The 12,792-nt window shown below is 41.4% G+C and overlaps 1 protein-coding gene and 1 pseudogene across 2 annotated transcripts in view; one reads left to right on the top strand and one right to left on the bottom strand.

Moving 5' to 3' along the window:
* HMCN1 (hemicentin 1) overlaps positions 1-12,792 on the top strand; it is a 287,686-nt gene that overhangs the window by 120,866 nt on the left and 154,028 nt on the right. For both annotated transcript variants that reach the window (XM_077332660.1, XM_077332659.1), the window contains 7 exons: positions 202-346; positions 2,343-2,455; positions 2,951-3,110; positions 4,336-4,510; positions 7,737-7,864; positions 10,660-10,932; positions 11,366-11,461. In XM_077332660.1, coding sequence (XP_077188775.1) covers positions 202-346; positions 2,343-2,455; positions 2,951-3,110; positions 4,336-4,510; positions 7,737-7,864; positions 10,660-10,932; positions 11,366-11,461 — 1,090 coding nt within the window. The remainder of the gene's footprint in view (positions 1-201; positions 347-2,342; positions 2,456-2,950; positions 3,111-4,335; positions 4,511-7,736; positions 7,865-10,659; positions 10,933-11,365; positions 11,462-12,792) is intronic.
* Positions 9,205-9,324, bottom strand: LOC143836915 (5S ribosomal RNA; annotated as a pseudogene).

Genomic DNA, 12,792 nt, shown 5'->3' on the forward strand with positions numbered 1-12,792 from the left:
GAGAGAATGACTGGTGGAAACAGAGCAGCCAGATGGTGTTCAACAGGTGAGATTACACTGGCAATGAAAGCAACAACAAAGTTTTGCAAAATAGCCTTTCTTATAGCAAAATTTGATGCAGAAATTTGACTTTATTATTGAAGTGCAGAAGTCCAAATCTTTGTACCTAGCAGATAAATAATCTGTTTCCTCTCCTTCCAGTTGGTCCAGAACCCCTATATCAGCGTACGCAGCGATGGAAGCCTTCACCTTGAAAGGGTTCGACTGCAGGATTCTGGCGATTACACATGCATGGCCAGCAGTGTTGCCGGGACAAACAACAAAACGACAACTGTCAGTGTGTTTGGTGAGAGTGTTTCTATAAGTGTGCAAGTTAAGAATACTGTTGGAACTCCAGGAGACAATATTGAACAGAAAATTCTGTATACAGTTAGATGTGTGTAAGAGGTTTTTGCATGCAGAACAGATTCTAAGGGTGCAAGTTAGATCTTTTAAACAAGATCTGGAGGTTCTTGGATATGAACTACTGTTACAAGCAAAATGGCTCCTCTGCATGCAGAAGCGATTTGTTGGATCCCACCAACATCCAGCGAGATTTGCTAGCCATTTTAGTTACAGGCTTTTAAAAAAATGAGCAAAAGAAGTTACACAGCTTCCCAAATGCATTTTCCTCTACCCAAATGTCTTCAAGCATTAATGGCTTCTGCAGACTCCCTTTCTTTATTAATAAAACAGAGATATGAGGGCTGCTTAAGAAGGTTTGGTAGTGCATAAAAGGTAGCATCAACAGAAGGGAGCGCAGGGCTTAAAAGAAATGAGATGTTTGGCAAAGATTTGGGTCTTTTAATAGAATACCTTGGAGACTGGCATGGCCCGCTCACAGACTGTCAAGAGACAATTTGCTTTGTAGTGATCCACCTGTGTTCCAGCAGCCTCAGCTTTGTGTGAGGTCACAGCTGTTGTTTTCTTCATGAGCTGAAAATCCCCTTTCATGCAAAATTCATCAAGGGATGTATGTTTGGAGCTTCCCTCCAAAAACTGCTGAAGCATCCTTTTTCCCTTTACAAAAAAGGACCTTGTCCAGGTCAGTGTTTGTCAGCATTTTTTTTGTAACTGAAGGTCCTTTCTTGACTAGTACTTTGGAGTTATATCACATCACGGGGAACTGAAGAGACAATAGATTGTGGTAGCCATCAAAAAGATCTATGGCTGATAATGGCAAGAAGGGTTGGAAGAAGAATAGTCATAGTCAATACATAACAGCAGGCAGCTGTTCTGCTTCTGAGCCCTTCAAAGTGGTTCTTCTTCTGGTTATTCAAAGATGGTGCATGTCCCATAGCAGAGAATTGGCTGCTTTGTAAGTGCCATTGAGAACTGATGCAGAGAATGAACAATGAAAGAGAAGTATGGGTTCAAAACAAATCACACCTGTAATCTCATTGGATGGTCTTGGAAACCTACTGTTGTACAGCTCTTCCATCTATACTGCAGCAGTGATTATAATTGCCTTCCTTACAGGATTAATTAGTATTAATTCAATAATGGTTGCAAAAATATTTGTGCAGTGCTATGAATCCTTTGTACATATAGTGCACTGTCCCTAAGTAGTAGCATTCTTTTTCTCCAACATCATTGTGTTTTCGAAAGCTTCTACATTATGTTTGGGAGCTATCAGGTGGTTGACCACATGTTACCAACAATCTTTGTTGCATGTCCATAAACATTTCTTCATCAACACCCCCAGGCATATGTTTTTAGAAAAGGGCCATGTTAGAAATGTTTTCTGAAGATGTTAGATAAATGTTTAAGCCTAATTTAATTTTTCATCCCTGTTTGAACCAGAAAGCATCTTAGAAAACCTAATTTAAATTTATTTATTTATTTATTTGTTTGTTTATTTGTTTGTTTGTTTATTTATTTTTGAGAGCATCCTATTTGTTGTTGTTGTTGTTGTTCCTACAGATCCATCCCATGCTGGTGATGCCTTGCAGGATTCAACCCTATGTTCTGTGTGTCTCCTTATCTCTTCCTCCCCCCACCTTTAATGTGAAGGGATTCATAACATGTATGATGATGTCATTGTGTTAGGAGTTTCTCCCATTTCACTTGATTGGCTGCTACTTAATTCGATGACATCAGATCATGTTTTGTGTCATTGAATGTTACTGAGAGAGGAAGAGAGAGAGTTTTCATGCTCTTATTCTCATCTAAAACAATTTAGGATACACTTATATACTTGCAAGAGCACAGTTAACAGATTGTGGGCTTTTCAGAAGTAGCAGTGCATTATGTAATCTGCCATTTAATCTTTACAAAACACGCTTGTATGTATGTATTCACAGTTTTACCCATCATTCAACACGGACAGCAGATATTCAGCACAATAGAAGATATACCTGTGACTCTGCCCTGCAGAGCTAGTGGAGTTCCAAAACCAGCTATAGTTTGGTCAAAGGTAACTATGACATTTTAAGTTATTTATACTAAAAGATCAGCTGGGCATGTTGTTCAGCAAAAGCCAAAAACCAAGTAATCAATTACAACAAATGGGTTTATTACCAAGACTTCATTATGACCACTCTTTGTTGAAGAAAAGAGCTTTAATATTTTGTTTTAATTCTGTAGTGCAGTGGCATGAACGAAACACAATAAACATTACAAAATGAGCAACTTGGCCCTGAACTTTCAGCCTCACTGATTCAAATAGGAATATGTTCCCCACAAAATTAATGTATCAACAAGTATGGTTGATCATGCTCTCTTCTGGGTACTCCATGAGGCATTTGGCTCAGTTATTTATTTAAGGAATTTGTATGCCATTTCTCTAGAGATTTGCTTACTGCCCATGGGATGACAGAATGTGAGGTACATAGACTCTAGTCTGGCAGTTCTAAGGTGGTTATTTCATCTGAGCAAGTTCATCATGTTAGTATTTTCATGTTCTTCACAGAAAGGAGAGCTGATTCCTCCCAGCAATCCTAAATTTTCTGCTGGTTCTGATGGGAGTCTGTATGTAGTTTCTCCTGGAGGAGAAGAGTCAGGCGAATATATCTGTACTGCAACCAATGCAGCTGGCTATGCAACGCGGAAAGTCCAGTTGACCGTCTATGGTAAGGAAAAATGAGAGCCCAATGTACCTCAATCTCTAGGGCATTTCCATACAAGGCTGCCAGCAAAAATCATAGCATGGAAACCTAGCATGATATAGAAGTACTTCATGACAGAGATAATTCTTGTGATGGTTTGAGATGCCATTGTTGTTTTGAAATGGCAGCAATTTTGCAGTCTCCCATGAATTACTCATCTTTGTTTTTTAGCAGCTTGTACTTGAATAACTCTCTTTAAGATCTGAAAAGTGGGTGACCAATCAATGGCCTAATTCTGAGAGCTAATTATTCACATAGGCTAATTACTCACATAGGCTGAGAGCTAATTACTCACATTACTCACAGGAGGTGCCACTTTATACCTTTAAATGTTAAATAGGATGCTGCAGAAGATTTGAATATGAGACAATTTAATGCCTCAATTTAAATGCACTGGGGTATTTGTTAAATGTCATCTAAGTATTCTCCCCTGAGATTCTTGGAATGAGAGCCAAAGTGATCTCGTGGATAACTGACTAATGAGCTTGGACCTCAGCGGTCAGAGTTCAAATTCATCCATAAGAATTGGACTGATTGGGGTGGGCTTGAGAAAAAGTTAGCTATTGGCCACAGTTTCAGCATCTGGCTTTACAAATATTTCTGGCAAAGATTTAAGAATGTTGAATTAAAGAGAGTTTGAATGCATTCTTCATTAATCTGAGAGAAAGCATCATTGTACATACTAGGGGCCAAGCCCATTGCATTCAGGAATACAACGGGCGCTAGATTAGGGGGTGGAGTGGAAGAACTCTGTGGATGGCCTCTCCCTCCAGGACCTGGAACAGCTGCAGGCAGCTGTTAGGGAACTTACTGGCAGGGGCAGCTCTCACGCAGCAAGGATCTGCAGACTCTGAGCCTTGGAGGGAAGTGAAGGAGGGTGGGATGGTTAGGGGTGGGGGACGGAAGGTGATTGGCTGGCCGCTGGACAGACAGTTCAGCCGGCAGAAGGTGATTGGCTGGCCGCTGGACAGACAAGCCAGCCGCTTGGAGGAGGAAGCATTCAGGGGCAGGACACCCACCCTGAGTGGGTGTTAAGCGCTGAGTGGCACTTAAGCCATGAGACATGCTCCTCCTCTAAGCCCTTACCAGAAATACATTATGTGGAACAGACTAGTACATATTGATGTGCTGATTATGCATATATAAAGCATCACACCCACACTTTCTGATACTATGTGTTTCATCCTAGTGAAACCCAGGGTGTCCAGGCCTGGAGATCAGCAAGGAGGTTCACTGGGCAACCCACTTGAGCTTTCAGTGACAGCAGGAGAAGATGTTACACTTCCATGCGAAGTGAAGAGTCTGCCACCCCCCATAGTAACCTGGGCTAAGGAAACACAGCTTATTTCTCCTTTTTCTCCAAGGTAACGGCCATTCCATTTAAAATATTTTTTTTGCCTTGTTTATGTGAATTGAGGCTGCAGGCTACTCTTCTTTCTATAACATACCAATGCCTTGTCAGCGAATTCTTTTCCACAGATGTAACAACTTCTTTCTACTCAAGGCTATTTGTGACAGAAATTCTTCTTGATGGGTTTTAAACTAACACCACAGTCACTTTGATGGTAATATTCATGTGGATTGGCTATTATGAGGAATAATGAATGTAAACGTGACTGAGGTGCAAGAGGCAGGATAACAAATGAACAAACGGATTTATTTACTTAATTAGCCTTGTTTAGCGCTTATGTTTAACAGAATTGGCTGTTTGGATGTTATAGCAATTAAGTAGCCTCACAGATTTCTGCTGAGGGAAACTTGTTTTTCAGAGAATTACTGATCCATGGGGGCTTGCAAACAAATGAAGCCAACTCTTCTCAGAACTTTAATGTACTGCTTCCCTTACTGCTCCCTTCAATGTTCTGGGAACCCCAAGAATTGGGGAAAAAATAGTCCCGTGAACCTTAAAACGGCAATATCCTAGAATGCCAGATACCCTTAAGGATGACCAGATTATACATGAACTAGAGAGAGAGGGAGAAGGAGAGAGATGGACTCAGCATATATGGGTGCCCAGCTCTAGAATGGGTTTCTTTTGTTTTTTGTTTGTGATGATGAGCTGTATTTAATGACAAACTTTTCATTTTCAAACCATACCCAAAGGGAGAATAGGAAAGAGAGAAAGTGAGCAAATTCGTAATTCTTCAAAGTTATTCATATAACCCAGCTTTATTGCTGTGTTTGAACCATGCCCGATCCCAACAGATTTCGGATACTAAGCGCAGGCAGCCCTGGCTAGCGCTTGGAAGGACAATCTCCAAGGAATACCAGGGCTGTGACCTGGGGTCAGGCAATGGCAGACTCTGAATGTCTCTTGGCTGGTAGCCAGACAGTCTTAGGATCTCCTGGCTATGTTACACACATGTCATAAATAAATAAATACGATGCCCATCAGATCTTGAAAGCCAAGCAGGTCTGGCCCTGGCTAGCACTTGGAAGGGCAAACTCCATGGAATACCGGGGTTATGAGGTTAGGGCAGGCAATGGCATATCACCTCAGAATGTCCGCTGCTTGGCAGTCAGATAATCTTAGGATCTCTTGGCTATATAACACACACATGCCATATGATAGACTTACCCCAGTTCTTTGATCCAGTTCAGTTTCTTGAGCTGGTCTGCTGAAATCCTTGAAGTGAAGTAAATTAATCCCGATACTCAGATTAAGATCTTCCAAATCCTGCTATGTTTTCTGGGCATTGCTGAACAGTAAGGTACAATGAAACAATGTGTGTAGTTCTGCACGATCCACTCTGTACAAACTAGAACATTTAATAGAATTTAATATGCCATTTTTCCTTCAAAAAAGATGTGTAATGCTGATGTACTAGTAATGCTATGTACGCTATTTCAGCATGTGGTTACAAGGGGAAAAAGAAGTTCCAAACTTCCTTACAGAGCTTCGTTCCTCAGAACCAGCTAGCTTTACAGGACATTTAACATGGCAACAAACAATCCCAAAGTCATTTTGAGTTCCAGTGGTTCAGAATTTCTTTTGTACTGAATCATTTCCCCATGAATAAGCACTGGAAGATACATTATAAGAACTCAACTGAGATGCAGTTTCTCTTACATCTGTGCAAAATTGCCAGAACTATTCACCTGCCCCATGCTGCTGTGTTTTATATTGCACTGTATTATGGAAAGAAGGGATGTACTCTTGAGATTCCCTATAACCAAACATTTTAACAGACCCCCTTTTGGCCTTGTTCTGTCCTAACACGGATGCAGATGACAGAATTGTCATTTGGTGTAACTGTACTGTTGGAGGAAGGTTGGGTCCAAATTCAGTTGGCAGGATCATCCAATTTGGTGCCTTTCCACCCCCTTCCAAAAAAAAACAAACAACAAAACAAAACACTCAGACAAGAAGCCTGGAAAAATATGTTTCTATATCACCAAGGTCATTGGTGATTTGGGGAGTGATGCTCTGGTCTTTGGACAAAACTTTATTGTAAGGAACTAATTCTACCATAAAGTTTTGCCCCAAACCCTATGCATCACCCCTGACATCACCAACGTGTCCACATCACATCTGAATGATGTAGAAACATCATGCTTTTTTTCAGGTTTCTTCCCTTCCTGCTCCCAGTAAGTTCTCCCCATCACCCACCTGGTGGCCCAATGGACTTGGCAACCCTAGAAGAAGAAGAAGAAGAAGAAGAAGAAGAAGAAAAAGAAGAAAAAGAAGAAAAAGAAGAAAAAGAAAAAGAAGAAGAAGAAGAAGAAGAAGAAGAAGAAGAAGAAGAAGAAGAAGAAGAGAGTTGGTTCTTATATGCCGCTTTTCCCTACCCAAAGGAGGCTCAAAGTGGCTTACAGTCGCCTTCCCATTCCTCTCCCCACAACAGACACCCTGTGGGGTGGGTGATGCTGAGAGAGCCCTGATATCACTGCTCGGTCAGAGCAGTTTTATCAGTGCTGTGGCGAGCCCAAGGTCACCCAGCTGGTTGCATGTGGGGGAGCGCAGAATCGAACCCGGCATGCCAGATTAGAAGTCCGCACTCCTAACCACTACACCAAGACTGAGTTTCACAAGTAACTAACTAAGAGTCTAACTGATGTCTGCAGTCATTCTTCTGTTTCACAACTGTTCTGGTGGCAAACAGGGAGGAAGCGTGCCCCCAAAGCAGGAAGTCTCCTGTTGAACCAATTAGAATACTAGAGGAGATAATCTGAAAAACATCAGAAAGTTCCTATCCTATCTATGCTAAATATACATCTCCTCCAATGCCCCCTGCAGGACACCCTTTATGTTCTGTTTAATCATGCACACTGCAGATATTGCATGTTTCAACAATATCAGAGGCACCCTGTCAAAAAGACAGGCATGGGAAGATACAACTCTTTTCGTAATGAGATTTGTTGGATGACATGTTTCAGGGAACTCTTGGGTCATTCCGAATCTCTCACTTTATTAGTGGCTGTAGAAAATTAAAGATCAACATTAAATAAAAACATGACACAACCCAATCTGAATAAAAATAATCCTGAACAGATGCTGCCTAGCATGTGGTATTCATTACTAATGTCTGTGTAATGCTCATTCTCATGGTAAATGTTTACATAGGCCTATCTGTTTCCTATTGTTTTCAGACACACCTTCCTCCCCTCAGGATCAATGAAGATCATCAAAACTCGAGTTACAGACAGAGGCATGTATACTTGCGTAGCCACAAACATTGCTGGGAATGCGACTCAGTCTGTGAAACTAAATGTACATGGTAGGTAAGCTGTTTTATGCTGCCGTAAGAGTCATTTCTGAATTGTCTACAAACAGAGGGGTGCAATTCAGGTTGGGAATATCAGTCTCTTTATTTATTTACCTGGATGCCCCACCAACATTTTGTTTGGAAAAAACCACCAGTTTTGCAAGTGAGTAGGGCTGATCCATAACCTGTTAAAAATACCTATTGCTATCCAACCTCAAAGGGTCATTTTACATCTTCCTTGCCAAATCAGCCTTGCTTTTTGAATAGCAGGTTGGGACAGTGGCCAAGAGTGCCTTTTATCAGCTGCATCTCCTTTGACAACTCTCCTTTCATAGACTCAGCCCATCTGGCTGTGCTGGTCCATGCTTCTGTAACTCCACGTTTGGATTATTGTCATTAATTCTATGTTGGGCTGCCTTTGAAGATAACCCAGAATCTGAACCTGGTCCAGAATGTGGCTGCCTAATTACTGTCAGGGGTTAGCTGATGGGAACATACATTGCCTATTTTGCAATGGCTGTGTTGTTTCCAGTCTGTTTCTGACTTCAGTTCGAAATCCTGGTCAGTTTATTTTTATTCCCTTTATTTATACCCTGCCTTTCTTGTCAGTGGCTTACATCATTCTCCCTGTCCCTGTTTTATCCTCACAACAACCCTGTGGGGTAAGTTAGGCTGATAGTGTGTAACTATATAAAAGACTATAAAAGGTTTCCAGTTAACAACCAATTCATTTGTCTTTTCTCTAATTAAAGAGAGAAGTTTGACATTTGGTTGAAGCACTGGAATAACTTAACAATTTGTTCACCATTATGGAGCTTTTTAACTGAGAAACCTACTGGGAACCCTGGACAAGCCTTCAAGGATCTCTAACTTTGCCTGAAACGTGGTTTGAAATCCACAGATTCAGACGTTTTTGTAGCAGTGATAGCATTGCTTATCATTGCGAGCTTTTCCTCTCTGGGACCAGCAATATCTGTTCCAGCCCTATATTATCTTCCTGGCTGAATGCATGTTGGCAGCGGGACACTTCAGAGGTGGGAGGCTAAGGCGGTCAGAGGATATGTAACAAACTTCCATCACAAAAGCCTCAGATTGCTTCTTCCTGCCGAGAGAAAATAACCAGAATATGCTTGAGAGAATGAGAATGGAAAATAAAACACAAGCATTTCCAGTCTAGACTTGCAGTAATCAGTGAAGGCACTCTGAAAGTTTTCACAAGCATTCAATTCCAGTGTATTAGTCTGTCTTAGGGAAATTAAATGGCACTGTGCTGTATTAATTTTGTATTAATTTAAATGTTGTAATCCAGATTTTATTTGTAGTACTGGATTTTTAAATATGGTGGCTGTTTTGATCTGCAGCACCTGGTGTTCCCAGGCAGTCTCCCATCCAGGTACTAACCAGGCCCAACCCTGCTTAGCTTCTAAGCTCAGACAAGATCAGGTGTGTTCAGGGTGGCATGGCCTACGGAAGCTAAGCAGGGTCGGGCCTGGTCGTACTTAGATGGGGGACCGCCTGGGAATCCCAGGTGCTGTAGGCTGTTTTGATCTGGTCAATGACGGTAATAAACTGATTGATTGACATTGGTAACCCAGTCTGTGTGAGCAGCTCAGCCTGGATACTTTAAAAAATGGCTAACTTCTGTTCACATATCCATAGTCAGGCAGTTATTTCAGTTATGGAAGATGCCAAAAAGGTCAATGCTATGGCCTTGGTGTATACTCATAAGTAGTAGACTGATAAGTAGTAGATTGTTTTAAGAGCATTTCTATGGTTTTTTTCTATAGCTAATGATAATTAACATCTACAAAGAATGCTTCCCTTTTCAAAAAGCAAAATGCTTCATAAATCCTGCACTGGGGGTGGATTCTGTGGAGGATTTCTGCTGATGAAGGGTGTGATTTTCACCAGTTCCCCCCACACACATTGCAGACCACCAGGTTCCCCCTCATGTTGTTCCTGGGAGTCCCCTGCCACAAGGAACAACATTTCCAGGGGCATTTTGCCCTGCAGCAGAAGTACGCATGTGTGTGGGGGGAGGAAATCACATGGACATTTTTGGTAGGTTCCAATCTAAGAGGAACTTGTTAGGATTAACCAGTGTTTTCTCAAGTGGTCAGAAAAGGGGTAGGTGGATGACACCCCATAATCAAAATATTAAATTAAGACACAGTTATTTGACTTTTATTGAAGTAATTTCAATTCACCAAAGGGCAACATGAGGGAGAGGGTTTCATATTGATTTAACAATGTTCAGGCCAAGAATGTGGTGGTTCCTCAGCAAAAAAAGGAAGGGAAGGGAAGGGAAGGGAAGGGAAGGGAAGGGAAGGGAAGGGAAGGGAAGGGAAGGGAAGGGAAGGGAAGGGAAGGGAAGGGAAGGGAAGGGAAGGGAAGGGAAGGGAAGGGAAAAACATATTTGGAGTAATGATTTATTGTATGTCTTATCCCTTGATGTACATATGGTATTGCTCAGAAGGTAGTCTAAACTGAGGCTTAGTGTGGTACAAGAGTTGAAGTGTTGGATTGGTATCTGGAGACCTGAGATCAATTCCTCACTTTCTCATAAAGCTGATTAGGTGAATTTGAGCCAATGACTGTTTTTGAGCCTCCTGCACTTCCCAAGACTATTGTGAAGCTAAAATGAGGACATGCACACCTTTCTATAAGCTTCTTGGAGGGAAGGAGGGATTTTTAGAGATCACATTGGGAATATTACAGTCTTTATGATAAGCAAGGTCAAATACATTATGTTGATTACATCTTCTGAAAGCATCCTAGTTTAAACCTAATTAATTTGCTTTGCCTAGTTCCTCCGAAGATACAACGCGGGCCACAAGTGATGAAAGCAAAAGTGGGTTTCAGAATTGATATACCATGCAGTGCTGAAGGGGTCCCACCTCCAGTTATCACTTGGCTTAAAGATCGTAATCCCCTTTTGGTGGACAACGGGAGGTACATTGTATCCATGGATGGGATGCTGAGCATCAGCAGTGTCCTCCTTTCAGACTCTGGAACCTACAAATGCATGGCAAATAACATTGCTGGTCAGGATGAAGTTGAGATCATTGTCCATGTTCAAGGTAACTGTAACATTGCTAGTGGAAGTAGTCGGACTGCTTCCACCATAATTGTACCTGCTAGGGCCCTGCAAATCCTTAACCTGTCTCTAGTGCTATGGGTCTCACAAATCCTTAAACCACTCCTGCTCCAAATGCATATGGGAAGAAACACGCCAGAGAGCTACGATTGACCTAGATGAATATGAAAAATGCCCCTGCTCAGAAAATACAGGCTTTCCTTTGACATGGAATTCTGGCATACTTTAGCTACCCTGCAAAGCATTTAAGCAGCAGAGAGGTTGCGCTAGCCCAGAGTATACAAACTCATTCTCAGATTTATTTAAAATTAATTGCAGACTATTGCCTTGTGGTCAATTAAACAATTCTGAATGTTGAATAGAATGCTTGGAAATGTGTGGAATTCTTTTTCTGTTCTTCATGGTTTTTGCTTCAGAACCTCCAACAGTCAGTGACCTTGATCCACCATACAACACTCCACTTCAAGAACGAGTAGCAAATCAACGTATTGCCCTTCCATGTCCAGCCAAAGGTAAGGGATGGTGTATTCTTTAAAGTTATTCATTTTGCCCTTTTTGATGGAATCACATTGGGGCCATTTTCATCATGATTGGAAGCATACTGGATGAAGAAACATCTGACAAAAAAATTAATGTAGAAAATTTAATGTAGAAGCACAGAGTGCAAAACTATGCAGAACTAAGCTGGGCCAAGCCCAAAATGATTCCACTGTTAGGTTTGGGTCTTGTAAAATTTACCCCAGGTGGCAAGATTCCATACCTTGGAGTACAATTTTCTCACACAAACCTTTCCCACTACAGCACAAAATGCCACCTTTGGGGACAAGCAGCTCCCAAGAACAAAGGGACCAAGGAGTTAGAGGCCTGCTAAGCAAGCAGGGAATCAGCATGGTGTTGAGAACCACCTTGGTGTAGTGGTTAAGAGTGGTGGCCCCTAATCTGGAGAACCGAGTTTGATTCCCCACTCCTCCACAGGTGACCTTGGACCAGTCACTGTTCTCAGGGCCTTTCCGCAAGCCATAAATATATCCTGCTTTTCACTATCTGAAATAGTAAAGCAATAGTAAAGTAATAGCAAAGTTATAGCAAAACAATAGTAAAATATTAGTGAAGTAGTTTTAAAGTAATAGTGAAGCAGTAGTAAAGCAATAGTAGAGAAAGAAGAAGAAGAGTTGGTTCTTATATGCCACTTTTCCCTACCCAAAGGAGGCTCAAAGCGGCTTACAGTCGCCTTCCCATTCCTCTCCCCACAACAGACACCCTGTGGGGTGGGTGAGGCTGAGAGAGCACTGATATCACTGCTTGGTCAGAACAGTTTTATCAGTGCCGTGGCGAGCCCAAGGTCACCCAGCTGGCTGCATGTGGGGGAGCGCAGAATCGAACCCGGCATGCCAGATTAGAAGTCCGCACTCCTAACCACTACACCAAACTGGCTCTCATAGAAATAGTAGGGTATTGGTAAAGTAATAGTAAAGTGCTAGTGAAATAATATCGATGTAGTAGTAAAGTAGTAGTAAAGTGAAATGAAGCTGTGTGGCTTCAACAGGAAAGTAGCATCTGCCCACTTCTTTCAATTTTGCACTAATGGAGTAAGCTGTATGAAAGATGTTTTCTCTGTATTCCAAAACCCCTTGTTAGAAGTAGTCTTTTAAATATATCCTGCTTTTCACATCTGAAGTAGTAAAAAGTAAAGTGATAGTAAAGTATTAGTAAAGTGATAATAAAGCGTTGGTAAAGTATTAGTAGAGTGTTAGAAAAGCAATAGTAAAGTATTAGTAAAGTTAGTAAAGCGTTAGTAAAGTATTAGAAAAGCAATAGTAAAGTATTCGTAAAGTGAAGTAGA

Source organism: Paroedura picta, chromosome 4, assembly GCF_049243985.1.
Source record: "Paroedura picta isolate Pp20150507F chromosome 4, Ppicta_v3.0, whole genome shotgun sequence".
In the NCBI taxonomy this organism is placed as follows: Eukaryota; Metazoa; Chordata; class Lepidosauria; order Squamata; family Gekkonidae; genus Paroedura; species Paroedura picta.